Source organism: Betta splendens, chromosome 12 (assembly GCF_900634795.4).
Source record: "Betta splendens chromosome 12, fBetSpl5.4, whole genome shotgun sequence".
NCBI classification, from domain to species: domain Eukaryota; kingdom Metazoa; phylum Chordata; class Actinopteri; order Anabantiformes; family Osphronemidae; genus Betta; species Betta splendens.
Genome location: NC_040892.2, coordinates 13,356,013 through 13,373,313, shown reverse-complemented (window position 1 = coordinate 13,373,313; position 17,301 = coordinate 13,356,013). Strand labels below are relative to the sequence as shown.

The window sequence follows — 17,301 nt, the reverse complement described above, 5'->3', positions numbered from 1 at the left end:
GTGCACATTGATGGGGGTGTAGACGTGTTAGCTGTAGCTTTTGTCATAGCTGTGTTTTGGTGAGGGGGTGCACAGTGAGCACTTTTAGCCATCTGATGTGTTTCAACAGTCCACACATGACATGTGTGTACACAAATACAGACGGACTACAGTGGGCAGCCAGTCTGAAGTCTGACTACATTAAATATGATGAGTTTAGTGTCCAAGAGAAGAAAAGTCACAACATTATGCATGCACACACACACACACACACACACACACACACTGCCAGCTGTTGCCAAAACACTTCTCCATTGAGTGCTGGGCCTCTCAATGACCCCGTGACACTACAGCAAGTTGCACTGTGTGTGTGTGGCTGCAGCACTGGGTCTAAACAGATAAGGATACTTGAACAGGGCTCATGTATTTACAGTTCGCAGATAAAATGTCATGCAATAAAATGTGCTTCTGTTCCAAACTAACGTTTACATAACTAGCATCAGTGGGTTTTGGGTAAAACACAATTTTTCCATTGCATAATATTGAAATTGATGATCTAAGATTGTTATGTGATGGTTTTCAATAGATACAAAGAATTTGTAAAACTATGTTTGCATGAACTGCAGCCTGGGGGTCGTAGATCTGCTGTTGTAATTGGTGATCAGGTCCACAATAAGTTGAATCAGGCCTGACTGGTGGAGATCAGAGGCAGAAATTAGCATCAGCAGCTGACTGCTGAGGGACGGGGCAGGCGTGTGCGTGTTCCTGTGTGCACAGATCTGACTAACGAGTGTGTTCTTTGACCTGCAGCACCACGGCAGCAGGCTTATGGTAATGACCGAGCCAGATATTTGCATAGTTAGAAACTGTATTAGCATAGTTATCAGACAGAACAAGTCAGCAGACATTAACCTCTGAAACTCTGGATTCAGTTGTGTCAATCCAACGTTCCAAAAATAATGACAATAATGATGCTGAAACAATATAAATTGATGTCAGTGTCAATTGTTTCAATGATGTGATCATGCATGCAAAACATATAGAAATACTATAATATTTGATCTTATTATTTTGCAGAGCCAAACCCAGAGAAAAGCGTGTGTGCACACATTCAGCCTGCAGCCCATCACAACCATCTGCTGGAAGGAGGAGGAGAAGGCTTTTATCCTGAAAGGACACTTGAGAAGCAGCAGGAGAGCACTTTAAACCTGGGGGTTGAGTTGAGAGCAGAGAGGATCTGCTGCGGTTGGAGGCGGAAGCAACGCCAACGACAGCCGCTCAGCGAAGCCTTTAAAACGACGTCTGCTCCAAAAGCTTCGGTTTGAAACGTTTTCCAGGGAAGTTGTTGTTTGTAGATATATTTCTCTGTTTGACTTCGCTCTTCACACCTCTAGTCACTCTTAATGCGAGTGATACAATCATTGAGAAACCTCCAAAAGTCCATAACTTCTCAACAGAGAAGAAAACATATAAATGACACGTTGACACGTTGCCTCGTGACTGTGATGCAGCTCCATCCTGCTGCTGTGACTGCTGATGTGTCTCTGCTGGGGGTGTGGGTGTGTGTGTGTGTGTGTGTGTGTGTTGGGGGGTTGTTAGGTTAGTCAGGATTTGGATCTAAATGGCTGAATGGCAGCAGGCTTGTGCCGGGTACATGGTCTCCTCCTTCCTCTTTTTCTCGTCATTAAATCGGACAGCAGATGGGGCGACTGCCGAGCCGGTTGCCGTGGAGAAATGAAAGATTTAAAGGGCTGATTGCGTTTCAGCTGCTTCCTCCTTTTACGCTGGTGCGTGCAAAGTGAGTGGAGGTCAGCACGACTGTACTGTGTGCACTTTCATGGTTTGAGGGTCATGCCTGTGATTCTGTGTGCGTGCGTGCGTGCGTGCGTGCGTGCGTGCGTGTGTGTGTGTCACAGAGGGGCAGTGGAGGCCGCAGCAGCTGTTGACTTCACAATGAATCGCAGTGACATGCGACGTACAGCTCTGAGTGACTCTGGAGTTTCAACACAAAAGCTGCTGAATCTCCAACAAGTAAAAGACGAGACAGAGCAACGTGTGCCAGGAGCAAGAGATCATCTCCATCGAACGTCAGCTTCAGTAGTTGGAATATTGCTTCACTTTGTAACAACCAACTTCTTCTGCCAGTTATAAGACCATGATTGTCTCTGTTTAGTCAGATTCCCTGCAACTAATAGCACCATTAAAGTCAATGAGACGGCTGCTTGATTCATGCACAGCAAAAGTTTGACATTGAAGTGCACCAATTTGGTTTCTTGCTGGTAAATCTCGTCCATTTTAACATCTTAGACGCAAAAAACTGTTTTCTATTTTTACTTTTTTACTCATTAACAACAATTATGTTATTAGAGACATAACATAAAGTGAAAGCTGGGAAGCCGGTTACTAAGAGCTGTCTGTCTGTCTGTCTGTCTGTCTGTCTGTCTGTCTGTCTGTCTGTCTGTCTGTCTGTCTGTCTGTCTGTCTGTCTGTCTGTCTGTCTGTCTGTCTGTCTTTGCTTTATGAAGGAACATCTTGTTATTCAGTTTCAGGCAAAAGGTCCTTGAATGTATTTTCCACAAAACATTTATCCCAACTTCAAATTAGGTGCTATGTAATTATTTAAGTGAACTTATTTCATGTATTACAATTTGACTGCTATTTGAAGCTGAGAGAACTGAATACTGTCTATCAAGAGTCAACTTCATCCACGCACGCAACGTTTACCATCAGGTGAAAATGTCAATAAACAGTCATAGTGAAAATGAATTCAAAGATTTTATTAAAACTTTCATTTTATAATTCAACAAGCAGTGAACAAATTAATTAATTTGAAGGTAATACAGTAAAACTTGTCAAAAAGTGAAACAGTTTCAGTCTTACTTTTTCTTTTAAGAATCTAGATCATTTGTTTGTTTTTTTGTACTTTTTCAGTGTAAAGTATCTAAAGTGGAACCTTTAGATACTTTTTTCCAATAAATGTTTTTTAAAGAGAGCTTTTTTGTCATTTCTAAAGTGAAACCTTTAGAGAAGCCTTTTTTATGTTTTTTTTTTCTATATTTTTGTCATCGTTAAATTTCTAAAGTGAAACCTTTAGAGAATTAAGACCATTCTGGAAAGTGGGAAACATTTCCGCTGACTGCAACTGTTGTCATGTTGCTCAGCAAAGAGGGCACTTGTAAAAAGTCTCTTTTTAACAAGGCCTCTTCCTCAGCACCGCTTCGTCTCCTGCTGCGCGTGCTTCAACGTGCGACATTTGCTCTGTGGGACCACAGGACGCAGAACGCGCTTCTCCTTCCTCTCCAAACCTCATCCACACAAAGAATGAGGGTCGATGTGTCGCTCTCGCTTCGTGCCTGACCTCGTTCACACAAAGAATGAGCGTCATCTTGGCACGGACGCGACGAGAGGCGACGGTTCGCGGGGGCCCTCCTCGGACCGGCGCCGCGCTGCCTGGACCGGTACCTCCTCAGGAGCATCCAGGGATGAGCAGAAACGGGCTCATCCTGTTCACAAGGATGAGTAGTTCCAAATAAGAAGCTTCGCAGCATCTGCGCAAGAGAGGCCTCGAGTCCCGGATCAACGTGCGCTGAGGCTGATCTCGGGAACCCAGTCGTTCACGCGACGGCTCTCCTCACAGAACAGGTGCAGCTTCTCCAGAGCAGGGTCCTCCCAAGACCCATCCCCCGGGTTCTGTTCACACAGGAAGAGCACAAACAGGAGCGTGAGTGCGGCGGTTCTTAGAATGGCAGCTTTGAGCTTGTGGACGCTGTGGCTTCGCTCCTCCAGCTCTACGTACCGTGATGAGGACGCAGTGAGCGTCTTCCAGCTGCTCCGCCTTGTCGCCAACGATCTCAGCCAGACGCTGCATGTCGCTCACTCTCACGATGCTGATGTCGTTGTCGAAGCAGAAGGACTGGATGAGGGTGAAGTGGATCTGGAGCGCGATGTCACACTCGAACTCCTCGTCCACGGCCAGGACGCAGAAGGACACGCTGTCTGGATCGCTGTGGACCAAAGAGACACGTCTGTCAGCTGCTGCTCTTGGATGTGGTCGGATTCTCTTAAAGGACCTGTGCGGGCATTTTAGTAGAAGTCGTTGACTTACCTAGTCATAATTTTAGCACTCTCATAGACTCCAACAGTGAGCCGGTCCTCACCCTGAGCACAGAGCAGAGCTTCCTTCAGAGATTTTCCAGGGGATTGCATGCTTGACTTGTATATAACACTTGGTTGATGTGATCAGAAAGTCCAAGAAAGGCTGTTTGTGCTGCTTCCTGCAGTTTGCCAGCATTTATACCGCAGACTGGGCACACGCTCAGTCACCGATTGGCTGCTGGGACAACAATGGTGACAACAGGCCTGCAGCCCCCTCCCCTTCCTCAGGGACGCGTGTCTATAGAAAGTCTGAAAAAGTTGGGGGCAGCTCTGGTTCAAAGGATTAGATGTAGAAACCCTCTGACCTTCAAATGACTCCTTCAGCTTACAGGAATAATTACACCGTGAAGGCAAGGACAGTGTCACCAAAGACCTCAAAGTTGGAGCTGAGGAAACATACATGTCACATAATTGTAGCTCTGTCTGTTGACTATTGACATCTTTTCATTTCACTACATCATGGAACCAACTACACTCTCTAAACGTGTCCAAGAGCTGTGATCTTTTAGAGTCAGCAGTGAGTTTATATCATAAGGTCGTTGATGATGTGCATTAATAACGCGAATGATAAAAATTAATGTAGACTTGATGCTCAGAGTGGAATAAACGGCACAAAATGAAGAGTGAAAGTTGAGTGGGACTAAAATGAAAAGCAGCAGGTTAATAATGTGTCGCCTCAGCCTCATCTATATGTGGTTGATCCACATGAAGCTGCTCCTAGTGTTTTCCATTTACAGATTCTCTACCTGAATTAGATGAATGCACATAATATTCTACTTCTGTGTTCCACTTTATTTGTATAGTGTCAAAACCTAAATTCACTGTTTGTCAATGTTTCTGTGTTTGGAACAGCGGACTTCACGTCTGATTTTTTTTTTTTTATAAATTGGACAGTGGCACGCGCCGCTGCTTTACATGTGTAAAGCTGGTCCAGAGCTGAGGCGCGTGGCATCTGGACCTGTGCCTGCGTGTTTTATCTATCAGTCTGCATCACTCTCCATAGCAACAGAGAGATACCATCTGTCCCCGGGGAAGTGGCGCGTGGGGGGAGCGGACAAAGGAAGTCACGCAGCACCTGCTGAGCGTGATTGCTGCACCTTTTTTCTAAAAAAAGTGACAATTAAGTCTTTAAGTTAAACTAAATGCATGAAGAAGACAAGCGTGGGTTTTGTTAGTAAACTGATTATTTAACATCATGCACCGGACGCCAAATATCTAAACGAAGTCGACTCATCCCGGAGCTTTGGACACTTTCCATTCTTCCAAAGACGTTTAACGCTTTGCTGCGTCGCCGCAGGTCCCAGAAAAGAGCTCCGACCACCAACACCTGTCGCGCGCTGCCGTCTGCCAGATGTACTCCAACAACAATGGCTCCATATCGATTTGCACGCGCCTGGCCTGTGGCCATGCAAGCTGATCCTTCCTAAAATAGCGCAATGCTTGAACCTCAGCTGGGTCTTAATCAAACCTTAGCGTCTCCACAGCTGATGGAGCGACGACTTTTCAGCGCACGCACAAGCGAAAAGCGCAAAGTTTGTTGTCGCAATAATGTAAAGATAAGAGTTGTGTTTAACAATACACATGTTATGCATTTTTGCACGTGTTTACATCTCAAACTCAAAATGGGTTTTATTTGCTTTTACACGGTTGGCGTCTTTTGGAGATAACGTTTTTCGCTGTGGAAAGTTTAGACCAGGATCTACACAAATCTAATCAAAACTCAGACAACACATGGGCAAATGTGCAGACTCGCTGACAAAAGATCGGTGCGCCCCAGGGTCGGGGTTGACCTGGGCCCAGAGGAGAGAAGGGGAGGGGGTGCCCTCATAGCGACAGTTCTCCATCTGCCGCTCTCTCTTCCGCAGAACAATAGCGCCGCATCAATCAGCACCGTCGTGCGTCTCCTGCTCCGCCTCTCTCCTCCAGCCCCCTTCATTTGCGCAGCAGTGGCAGCAAGCCTGACCTGCTGCAAGACGCCTTTTGTGTTATTATGCAGCTAAAGTTTAGCCAAGTGCGCACAAGCTGCGGGTGAAACTCCTGTATCAGTCGAACTGCGTGAAAACAGAGTCGTGCGTAAAGGTTTTTGTCGTGCGTAAATCTCAGATTGGCGAACTCCAAATGAAACAAGAGATGCATGAACTATTGATGGGACGTTTTCACAATCCATGAAATTATTAAGAAGACCAACATGCAAAAATGCAAAAGTTTCATCAAAGATATGATAAAGTTAAAATAATTTAATATCTGAGGACTGGTTGATATAAAATTGCAGATGAGCACTTTTCTCGAATCTATTTAAGGAACAAAACGACCATAAAATTCAAAAGAACTTTGCTCGTGTGCTCCTCAACTCCCCAGGGTAAATAAGTGAACCTTTTCTGGGCAGCTGAAGGCCACGTGGTCAGCATGGGCCAGCAGCGAGGATTGCCCAGCACGCACCGCATTCTGGCACGCGCTAGTCATTTGCATTTGAATGGGGGAACGTGATAATAGAGGGCCTCTGTGAGCACAATGAGTCTGTTTTATGGCCACCCTGCAGTCCACAGATGGCATCATCCACCTGCCCTTTCTCTCTGCTGCTCGGGGAGAGAATGGGGGGGGGGGGTTCCTCACTCTTTATACATACAAAAGTCTGAAAAAAGTCCGAAAGATGCAAAAAACTGCAAGGAACAATCGACAACCGGTGGTGTTGAGATATTTTAAAGCTTTAATAGGGCTTGCATTTTGAAAATGACGGAGAAAAGTTGTGTTTACTCTCGGATTTGACTAAAAGAACGCAGCGCATTTCGACAGTTAAATTCAATTCACCAAATGTTTTAATGTTTTCTTCTACAAACGTGCAGCACAGTGATCCAACGTTCAAGCCCCTTTTAAAATTAAGCTATTTTTAGTCACGGGCCAGGCTGCTGCTGCTAGTGTGTGTGTGTGTGTGGGGGGGGGGGGGGGGGGGGGCGTGGTTCGCTGGCCCCCATCAATCTGCCACGAGCCAAAGTGTGACAATTGCATTATCATACCAATACACCATTCAGCCTCAGCCTATCACAGCGCAGCGCTTTCACTGCCCCGCAGGAGCCGCAGCGCATAAAAAGGGGACGACGCGCGCCTGGAAGCAATCTGCTCCTTCTCGGATTTACTCCACACGTCGAATTCCCCAAAAACCTCTCCGTTTGCGGAATATCAACGCCGATTTCATCATGACTCTTGAGGAAGTCCTGATCCAGAAACCCGCCGAGCGCGCTCAGTGTGTCGGCACAGCCCTGGAGGAAGTCCTGGCGTCCGCTAAAGACAACGACTCCCTCACCGTGGGCGTCTACGAGTGCGCAAAAGTCATGAATCTGTAAGTATGAAAGTCACTGAAACACTGAAATGATTGAAATGTATATTTGTTTGGTTCCGCCACAAGTCTAAATACGCTTTCCCTTTGTATTTCCACAGCGATCCAGACAGCGTGTCCTTCTGCGTCCTGGCCGTGGACGAGGAGTTCGAGTGTGACATCGCGCTCCAGATCCACTTCACCCTCATCCAGTCCTTCTGCTTCGACAACGACATCAGCATCGTGAGAGTGAGCGACATGCAGCGTCTGGCTGAGATCGTTGGCGACAAGGCGGAGCAGCTGGAAGACGCTCACTGCGTCCTCATCACGGTACGTAGAGCTGGAGGAGCGAAGCCACAGCGTCCACAAGCTCAAAGCTGCCATTCTAAGAACCGCCGCACTCACGCTCCTGTTTGTGCTCTTCCTGTGTGAACAGAACCCGGCGGATGGGTCTTGGGAGGACCCTGCTCTGGAGAAGCTGCACCTGTTCTGTGAGGAGAGCCGTCGCGTGAACGACTGGGTTCCCGAGATCAGCCTCAGCGCACGTTGATCCGGGACTCGAGGCCTCTCTTGCGCAGATGCTGCGAAGCTTCTTATTTGGAACTACTCATCCTTGTGAACAGGATGAGCCCGTTTCTGCTCATCCCTGGATGCTCCTGAGGAGGTACCGGTCCAGGCAGCGCGGCGCCGGTCCGAGGAGGGCCCCCGCGAACCGTCGCCTCTCGTCGCGTCCGTGCCAAGATGACGCTCATTCTTTGTGTGAACGAGGTCAGGCACGAAGCGAGAGCGACACATCGACCCTCATTCTTTGTGTGGATGAGGTTTGGAGAGGAAGGAGAAGCGCGTTCTGCGTCCTGTGGTCCCACAGAGCAAATGTCGCACGTTGAAGCACGCGCAGCAGGAGACGAAGCGGTGCTGAGGAAGAGGCCTTGTTAAAAAGAGACTTTTTACAAGTGCCCTCTTTGCTGAGCAACATGACAACAGTTGCAGTCAGCGGAAATGTTTCCCACTTTCCAGAATGGTCTTAATTCTCTAAAGGTTTCACTTTAGAAATTTAACGATGACAAAAATATAGAAAAAAAAAACATAAAAAAGGCTTTTCTAAAGGTTTCACTTTAGAAAATGGCCAAACTAAGTTAATGTTTAAGAATATTAAGAAATTATAAGATGAAGTTATATATTGTAAAAGTTTCACGAGCTACTGAAAATAGATTAATGATTTGACTGAAGATGTTCAGATCCTGTAATTGTTTTCTGGGATAATGATAGAAATTAGTTAAATTATACATTTGAATATTTTTACTATTAAAATTGTAAATCCAAAATGCTTAATAAACGACAAAGCATCATATTTACTGTGTCGGGTGTTTTCCCTTTCTCCTGTCAAACCTTGTGTGTGTGTCGTGGGCGTGTGGATGGAGGAGGTGGTGGGAGGTCACGGAGGACGGAGCGCAGGGCTTCTTTTTTTAACAAAAGTAAAAAAAAAAAAAACCTCAAGCCACATTTGCATAGACGGCGCTCCGTCCCGTCATCTGCTCACTGTTGTCCCTTGTGGTCCCTCCACCTGTAGACTCATCTGCATGTGTATGGCGCAGCGCACAATAGCGGAGCTCGGGGCCTCTCAGCTCCAGCGGTCCGCACAGAGCCCCTATTGTGTGGCCCGCAGATGTCTCCGCACCCACGCCGCGCCATCTGCCGCGTGCTGTAGGTGGGGGTCGGCGGGACGCGGCTGGGAGGAGCCCGGGTGCCGGTCCTCAGTGCCAGACGGTCAGGCCGGTTTGGGCCGGTTGAGGAGACGAGGACTGGGAGGTTCCGAGTGTCATCTGGCGCCCTGCCAGCTGCTGTCGGGACTGTGATTTACTCACGGGCCCTTGTGAAACTTTGGTAAACAGATCAGTTGTGTTTGGGCCTCAACAATGAAATGACACATCACTTATTTAGCCACTTTATTTATCTTTCATAAGAAATTACAGTCTTGCTTCATGCCTTTGCCGCCTTCTTCTTTTAACACCCAAATACGGATTAACTTTCTTTACTCTACTAGATTTTCAAAAGGTGCAAATAGGTGCAGAAAAGCTTGGAAAATTAGCTTACTATGATATTGCATAGAAAATGAACATTGATTTAGTTGTGGAACGTAAATATAATTTATTAAAAAAAAAAACTATGAACAACCTTAGAGCAGGTTTATCTTTATGTTTTTTTATGGTCTAAATAAAAAAAAATACATATTATAAGATAGAGATATTATAAGAAGAAAGCCGTTTTTACTTAGCCTTTTCCAGGCACTTGAAACATGTGCATGCCAAACAGCTGCACTGAAAAGAGCACAACAAATTACTAAGAGGCAACAAATTATGAAAATGCCAGTTTCTCATGAACTGTGTAAAGTTTCAAAAAAAATAAATAAATGTCTTTGCATAAAAAAAGTTTGTAAAAAAAATGTGCTGAATAATCACTAATAGTCTGCTATGAAAGCACACAAAACTTGGATGTGTGTCTGAGACCCCTGTAGGCCCGCAGCCCCTCCCTCTTGGGGTCCCTCACCATACCTCGAACCACCGGCAGACTGTCGCAGCCCCTCTTTTTCTGGGCTTGGTGCAGCAGGATCCGATAGACCCCCGTCACCGGGCTGCGGTTGTCTTTGAGACGATTGTTCTGCAGGTGCTCTGCAGTGAATCCAAGCTCCTCCAGCAAAATCCTGACATCCTCCTCCTCCTCCAGGTTCCTGCACTCTGAGTCCAGCAGGCCCCGCAGGGAGGAAGACGGCTCGGGAGTCACTAACGACCAGGGAAGCTCCACTGGTAGGAGCCAGTCGCAGCCCAGCATCTGGTCTACAGCATAGCGCTCCATGGGGGCCGGCTTCAGAATGCCCTTGATGAGCCTCTGGCAAGGGCCGGACACCCAGGGGGGGACGGTGTAACACCCCTCGATGATGTTGCGCCGCAGCTTGCCCATGGTCTCAGCGCGGAACGGCATGGTGCCGGTGACCATGAAGAAAAGCAGAACCCCCATGGCCCACACGTCCACCGGAGGCCCCAGGTAGCACTCGTCCCTGAAGAGCTCCGGCGCCGCGTACGGCGGCGAGCCACAGAAGGTGTCCAGGATGACGTTGCGGTTTGAAACCCGCGTGCTGAATCCAAAGTCGGCCACCTTCACACAGCCACTGCAGGTGAACAGAACATTCTCCGCCTTCAGGTCCCGATGGATGATGTTGAGGTTGTGCTGCACGACAAAACACGCAGATCTGAGATGATCCTCTGCTTTAACACTGAATGTACTTAAAAGTCTTCTTTTAAAAGACTTCTATTATCACTCTCACATTTGTAGTCAATTTCAAAGTGCATGAAATAAAAACTAAGATATGGCTGTCAGACTTTTGTTAACTTCTAAAGCCGTTTTTATTCAATGTGACCATAAATATTCCATTTTAAGCAGCTGCATGTTGTCAGATGTCTGCCACTCACCATGTATTTAATAGCAGAGAGGATCTGGGCAAAGATGATCTTACTGGCATTGTCCGACTGCTTTCCCTCATTGCAGATCTTGTTGTGAAGGTCTCCTCCTCCGGCGTACTCCAGCACCAGGTACAGACGGCTCGGTGTCTCCAAGACCTCATACAGGCGAATCACATTGGGATGCTGCAGAGACTCCATGCTGCTGATCTCCCTGGACAGCAGACGGTGGGCCTGACTATCCAGCCTCGCCTTCTCCAGGATCTTCAGGGCCACTTTGTCTGAAAGCATGACAGATAACAGGGGCATGAAACAAGACTCTGGTGGTCAACAACAAGATGATGCTGATGTAACAGTTGAATATCTGAAACCTATTGTGCACAAATTTGTTTGGCCAAAATAACCTGCAAAAATCATTGGCATGTTTGAAACTAATTCAACTTCAGAGGGAATGGCGGATGTGTGGATGTTATCTTATGCACTGAAGAAGCACGTCGTCCTCACCTTTAGTCAGTGCATTAAAAGCTAGTTTGACCCTGGAGAAGGTCCCATAGCCGATCTCTCCACGTACTTTGTAGAAGCCCACCCTGCGGCCTATGATCAGTTCCTTAATGGTCTTCTCATCCTTGCACAAGTCAATGGTGAGCTTCTGGAGGGGCGTGAGCGGTGGCGGGGCTTCGGCCTCTTCATCTTCGTTACTGGCAACGGAGCTGTCTGTCAGGCTGTAGACACTGTGGTGGAACCTGGTGCTTGTCACCTGGTACTGACCTCCGGGCATCTCTAAAAGGGTCTTGTTCAAAATACACAAGCAGAGTAGAGTCATGAGCAGGTCACAGTTGGTACACATGAAAAATGATTCCTGTGTCGATTTTGGATGCATGCAATGCATATTTAAGAGGTGCTGTTCTAACCAAGTACAAAACATATGACCACATAGCAGCACGTATTAAATTTATTTTTATATTTTAGTGGTTCACTGCAGCTATTTAAGATAAGATAAAACAAGCAAATATTTTCTTACCAAGGGTCCAAACTGATTCTATGCATCAATACACAGCCATGGAGTTCAGCACATGGAACTAAACTAGAGAGAAAAACGTGTGTTGTCTTCTCATCGCCCATGAAAAAGCAAAAGATTCTTCACTTACATCCGACAGGCAGTGTAAAAATAAATGAATTTAAAAAATCCCCTGTGCAAAATACAACCATCCTCCTCTCTCCTCGCTGTCTGACTGCTGTACAGTGGTGGCCAGGCACATGGGAGGAGGAGGGGAGGAGGTGTGAGCCATCACTCCAGAAGGAAGTCACCATGATCGTCACTGGACACATGCCTCATCATTCTCCTCATCACCGACAGGCAAAGGATTAAGGTGGGAGGTGTCTTTGCACTAATCCTGTTTCACCTCAGATCTTACAGAATGTCTAACATCAGTTCAGGGAGGCAAAAATGAAGGCAGACATAAAGAGCAGACCAAGAATTTGAACACATCAATCTGGTCTAAATGCTTTACTTGGCAGCTTTAGCACGTTTCACCTGTGAGGGAAACGTCTATGATGCAGCCAAGGTTGATCTCTGGGCCTTTTAGAAGATGAGGTGTTGTGCAACAGTATTACCCAATGTTCCCATAGAGATTAGCTTCCCTTTAGACACTGGCTGAGCAGCACAGATAAAAAGATTACAGACGTCAGCAGCTCTGGGCGGAGCGTCTTCATTCAGGTGTATCGTCCCTGTGAGCAGCAATTAAACACACCCAGGATCCTACATCACCTAAACTGAATCTTTAAATCATGTGCATATAGTTTATGTAGTGAAACCCAAATGATATTCTGCCTTGGCTTTAACACAGACCGATGGATACCCATTACCAGTATTGTATTAGGTCATTTGGACAACTCTGTGGAACACAGAGCAGCAATCAGTCTCTCTAGCTGACTGAAAACTGCAGTGTCCATTTATGAACATTAGAGCAGCTGCAAATCAGATTATGTTACCAGCATCCCAACTACTGTCTAAACTATGGTGTACAGTCCAATCAAAGCTTAACTTAAAACCAGTTTTAATTGTGTTCCAAGGCAATAAACTGCTTTAGATGATGGAAATGTTTAAAGCCTATACTTTAACAAAGTTAGTAAAAGAATGAGACTATTTAGTTTTTCTTTGAATGAAACAAGATAAATAGGTTTAATTCCTTGAATGGCATTAGACTTCCAGCAATCTGATTCACTTTAGTCTACAACTTCCCCTCCCTCTGCCTCCTCTCTACAGGCGTCTCATTGGATTAAAGCCTTAGACAAGAACCCTTCCTATTTCAGTGTCCTCTCTGTGCACCGGTCACCTGCAAGCAGCAAATCTAGTCAAGTAGTCATGAAGCAGTACATTCTCTCATAAGGTGACACAGGTAAAGGGAATTTAACTTTAAACTTAAACTTTGGAGATTTTAAAAGAAAAAAAAAAAGGAAAGGGATTGATGCACCCACAGAGCAGACAGCTCTGCAGTTTCTTAGCCTTTTTAGCTTCGCCACATTCTAAATCTTCCTCCTCTTTAGGCGGCTGTCATTAAGGCTGCTGGCACGTTGGTTCTCTTCCAGCTGTTTGATTCTCTGACGCAAAGCTGAAACCTCCTTGTTCTTCTCCTCCTGGAAGTACTGCAACTTCTGAAACCACACACAGTACATGCAGTACGATGCAAATGTTTGCAAACAGTCAAATGTTTGCACAGTACTGTATATAATAAAACATAAATAAGAAACGTCTCTGCTCAGAACTGATTCTTCATTGTTAGATTATATTGTTTTACACATTTTTTTAATTTGGTTACTGCCAATAAAAATGTGATTCAATTCATGATATTTATTATTTGAGTAAATTAAAATACAATTATTTTTCACATGCTCTTAAACATTTTTTATCACACTCATGGTCTGAAAACTGAATGATAATAATATACATTTTCTGACAAGCTTCAAACATGCTTTATGTCAACACTGCAACATTTGAACAGTCAGCAGTAAAGTCTTTGACATAAGGGAAAAGTTCTTTTGGTCCTAAAATTTGAATAGAAATAAAAAGGTTGATGTGACAGTTGGTTGATGATACTTAAAATACTAAGACATCAGGGTCAAATTCAACAGGACTTTAATCTTGGGTGGGTTTAGACAAGGGTGAAACTAGGAAATAAATACTAGTGTTCCAGTTGAGTGGAGGAGGTATGGGCACCTGCCTTTGCATGATTACATCCTTCTTCTGGGAAAACTTCCTTTTTGATGTGTGTCCCTGTATAACGTGCTTAGCAACAGCTTGGTGATTATTTAACAAAGTGTAGTTTTAAAGCACATGAGGAGAATCCTCAGAACTACATCTGAGCAGCCGTGTGTTTATTTTAGTGTCCTTCACAGTCTGTGTCCAGTCTTTATTGTCCTGCTGAAGGTTTTTTCCACAACACTCACCACTACTTGCATTAGTCTTGTTATGATAAGACAACAGATGCTGGATGTAAATGTTTATGTGTGGACAGCTAACCCTCTTGAAGACACTCTGAGGAAGCAGGTTGGACCCATGCTGCTGCTGCTGTTTCTGCTGTTGGTTCCAGTGAGCTGCGCTCTCAACTCTGGCCAACTTTGCACCAAACTGCCAAAGCATACACACAAGGAAGCAACAATACACTTTGGTTAGGCTAAACGCATAACATAATTGTGCAACACATCACATTTCCCACAAAATAAGGGCACAGTTATAAAGTACTAACTGTAAAGTCTCAAAGAATATTTAAGTCTTCAAATGTCGAGGTAAAGCATCAACACAGCACCCACACACCCAATCCACACAGAGCTTGATTATATTAGAGAAAAAGAAATGAAATTGTTACACTTCATTTACCGCCATCTGTAAGTTGAGGATCTCACTCTGCCTCTCCCTGTCCTGATTCTTCAGCCTCTTCTGCATCTCCTCCAGCTCCATATCCTTTTTCTCCAGCAGGTTCTTTACCTCAGCCTCTTTGGCTTCCACTAAAAGAAAATGAATAAAAGGCACCAGGCGAGTCTGGGTTCATGTTTATTATTATCAGTCTTTTATGGCGATGGAATGGGGGAGTAGTGGTTAGCACTGCTGGTTCACAGATGAAAGCATCTAAGTCCAAATCCATGATTCAGACAGGTCTCCCATATCTGTGTGGGATTCCACTGGGAACTTGTTTTCCTCTAGTCCCTATAATTTGTCTTCTACATCTGGCAGTCTACTGTGTTCCACACTTGTTGGTCAATGACAGTTAAGTCTGACTGCTGCACGCATCTATTAGGTGCTTAGGGTATTTTTTGTTTTTTTTCTGCTGCACTTCTTAAATGTTGGACTGATTTCAAGGTGAAATTCACAAGTTATTTTTATGAATTTCTACACAGTCTGAGATTCTGTCCTCACATTTCAGCAATTGTAGCCCTCATACAGGTCTGCACAGTCACACATACAGAGTAAAATAACAGGTGACATTGGTTTAACTCTGTGACTTGGTACTTAAGGCTTAACATGTAATGTGTGAAGTCTTACACTGACTGAAACTCTGCCTGTGAGCACACTCCACCTCCATCTGACACTGCTCTCTTATACTCTCTAGCTCCCTCTTGTGTCTTTCTTCTCCTTCTCTAATTTCGCTTACCAGTCTCTGAACTTCAGCTTCTCCATTCTGAAAACAACACAGAAACCACATGTCTGACTAATGACATAGCAGAAATGATCCTTGGCCACACATGATATTGAGACACAGTTTGAAGATTCTGACAATAACCAAATAAAAAAAAATAATGTTATCTGTTTTTTAAACGATTTTGTGATGGTTGAAATATATTCAAAGTCTACAATAATATATATTATATAACCAAGATCCTATAACAACTCAAAATATTTAGTGTGACAAAGGCCAATGTTCACTTCTCCTTTACACTTTACCTCCACTATTCGTTCAGTCTGTTGTTTCAGGTTTGCCATGTCATTCTTCAGTCTTTCATTCTCCACTAGAACACAACAAAAACATTTTCTTAAATATAAATATAAAAGAATAAATCCATCAGGACCAATTTCTATTTAAAGGAAAAAGTATTTGGGCTGTCAAAAGAAACAAAACAGACCACATGAAGCCAAAAAAATCTATTTTATTTACAGAAGCTTTGTGTCATTTTTAAAGTGTATTATTATTACATTGTTATTACACTTACCTCTGAGGATGAACTGCTCCTGTAGAGTCTGCTGCAGGCTGTTCACTGTGTCTAGAAGACTATCTCTCTCTACAGGTTGTTCAGAAAGTCATGTTAGTATTTATGTGCTCAAGACTTTCCCCTTTGTGGGATCAACAAAGTCCTAAAGTCCTATCCTATCCTATGTGACACATACATTCAGTAACATATCACCTAACATATGATACTGTATGTATCTAACCTACTGGAAATTCTCCCTGAAAATAAAACTCATGAGTGACATGTTTCTTATACAAAGTGACATGCTGTGCCACAGTCATCGTCACGCTCTTTCTGTGGCTCAGTGGTTGATAGAGTTGGCTTGGGGAGAGGATGGGCCCAGCTTCTCATGCGATGGGTTAAAATGCGGAGAGTAATTTCCCCAATGTGGGATCAATAAAGGTCAATTATATTGTATTATAACAGTATTATTTTATTATCACCCTCTGCTGACTTAGACGTTTGTCAAATCACCAGCAGATGGAGACAAACACCAACTCAACCCAAACAGTAGTAGTAGATCGTTCAATTTGACGAGACAGGAGGGAGAAGGGATTTTTCAATCACTGTGAGCAGAAGCAGGAACTCACCCTCGATAAGACACTTCTCCCTACTCAGATAAAACTTGACGAGTCTATTGGCATCTTCCAGCTTGATCTCCAGCGCGTTGTTTTTGACATTAACCTCTGTGATTTTCTGTCATATTAAAATAAAGGCCAGTATTGGTACTTTAGTTTGAAGCAGCGCCAATCAATATATCCGTATTTGAAAAAGATAACGGTAACGTTATAGAGTATTTAATAATTCTATATTGCTGTGTATTGTCATAATGTAGACTTTCATTTCTTTTTGTCCTTATCTTAAACACAGCACTACGCTAAATTCATCTTACCATTAGCCCTAATGTTAAACGATGTAGCTAGCTAAGCTACTTTACCTGTTCTAGCTGAGTGAACTCCTCCATAAAGATTTCAAGATTAACGCAGGTTGACCTAGCCATTGTACGAGTCCTGAAAGAAAATTTGCGATGTTAGCACTGCTGGTGTAGTTTGAATAAAATAGCACTACCTAGATTTAGCTGCTAATGTAGCTATGAAAATACAGCAGCCCGTGAAGAAGTGCGTCATGGCACGTGAGCAGTGAGTGAGTGACGATTAATAATAGTAAAGCAAAAAT

General features: G+C 44.5%; 4 protein-coding genes across 5 annotated transcripts; 1 reads left to right on the top strand and 3 right to left on the bottom strand.

Moving 5' to 3' along the window:
• Window positions 1-2,639: 2,639 nt before the first annotated feature.
• On the bottom strand, window positions 2,640-5,370 carry LOC114867359 (growth arrest and DNA damage-inducible protein GADD45 gamma-like). Its single transcript, XM_029169977.3, has 3 exons — window positions 4,085-5,370; window positions 3,776-3,983; window positions 2,640-3,669 (listed from the first exon to the last, which is right to left on the bottom strand). Exons 1-3 carry the CDS (start codon window positions 4,183-4,185, stop codon window positions 3,556-3,558), a joined length of 423 nt encoding a protein of 140 aa, XP_029025810.1. The 5' UTR covers window positions 4,186-5,370; the 3' UTR covers window positions 2,640-3,555.
• A 1,792-nt stretch (window positions 5,371-7,162) lies between these two features.
• Window positions 7,163-8,798, top strand: gadd45gb.1 (growth arrest and DNA-damage-inducible, gamma b, tandem duplicate 1). Its single transcript, XM_029170022.3, has 3 exons — window positions 7,163-7,471; window positions 7,570-7,777; window positions 7,884-8,798. Exons 1-3 carry the CDS (start codon window positions 7,329-7,331, stop codon window positions 7,995-7,997), a joined length of 465 nt encoding a protein of 154 aa, XP_029025855.1. The 5' UTR covers window positions 7,163-7,328; the 3' UTR covers window positions 7,998-8,798.
• Window positions 8,799-9,380: 582 nt separating this feature from the next.
• On the bottom strand, window positions 9,381-13,517 carry nim1kb (NIM1 serine/threonine protein kinase). 2 transcript variants are annotated; one of them, XM_029168447.3, is made up of 5 exons: window positions 13,381-13,430; window positions 11,924-11,986; window positions 11,407-11,692; window positions 10,915-11,183; window positions 9,381-10,672 (listed from the first exon to the last, which is right to left on the bottom strand). In XM_029168447.3, the coding sequence occupies exons 3-5, from the start codon at window positions 11,678-11,680 to the stop codon at window positions 9,917-9,919; spliced, it is 1,299 nt and encodes a 432-aa protein (XP_029024280.1). In that variant the 5' UTR covers window positions 11,681-11,692; window positions 11,924-11,986; window positions 13,381-13,430; the 3' UTR covers window positions 9,381-9,916. The 2 variants fall into 2 exon arrangements, with proteins under 2 accessions (XP_029024280.1, XP_029024279.1); XM_029168446.3 differs by lacking the exon at window positions 11,924-11,986 and having other exon boundaries at window positions 13,381-13,517.
• LOC114866563 (coiled-coil domain-containing protein 152-like) lies at window positions 12,943-17,279 on the bottom strand. The gene is made up of 8 exons (XM_041073098.2): window positions 17,063-17,279; window positions 16,716-16,821; window positions 16,108-16,176; window positions 15,842-15,906; window positions 15,443-15,578; window positions 14,780-14,907; window positions 14,423-14,530; window positions 12,943-13,557 (listed from the first exon to the last, which is right to left on the bottom strand). The coding sequence occupies exons 1-8, from the start codon at window positions 17,123-17,125 to the stop codon at window positions 13,429-13,431; spliced, it is 804 nt and encodes a 267-aa protein (XP_040929032.1). The 5' UTR covers window positions 17,126-17,279; the 3' UTR covers window positions 12,943-13,428.
• Between the last annotated feature and the right edge of the window lie 22 nt (window positions 17,280-17,301).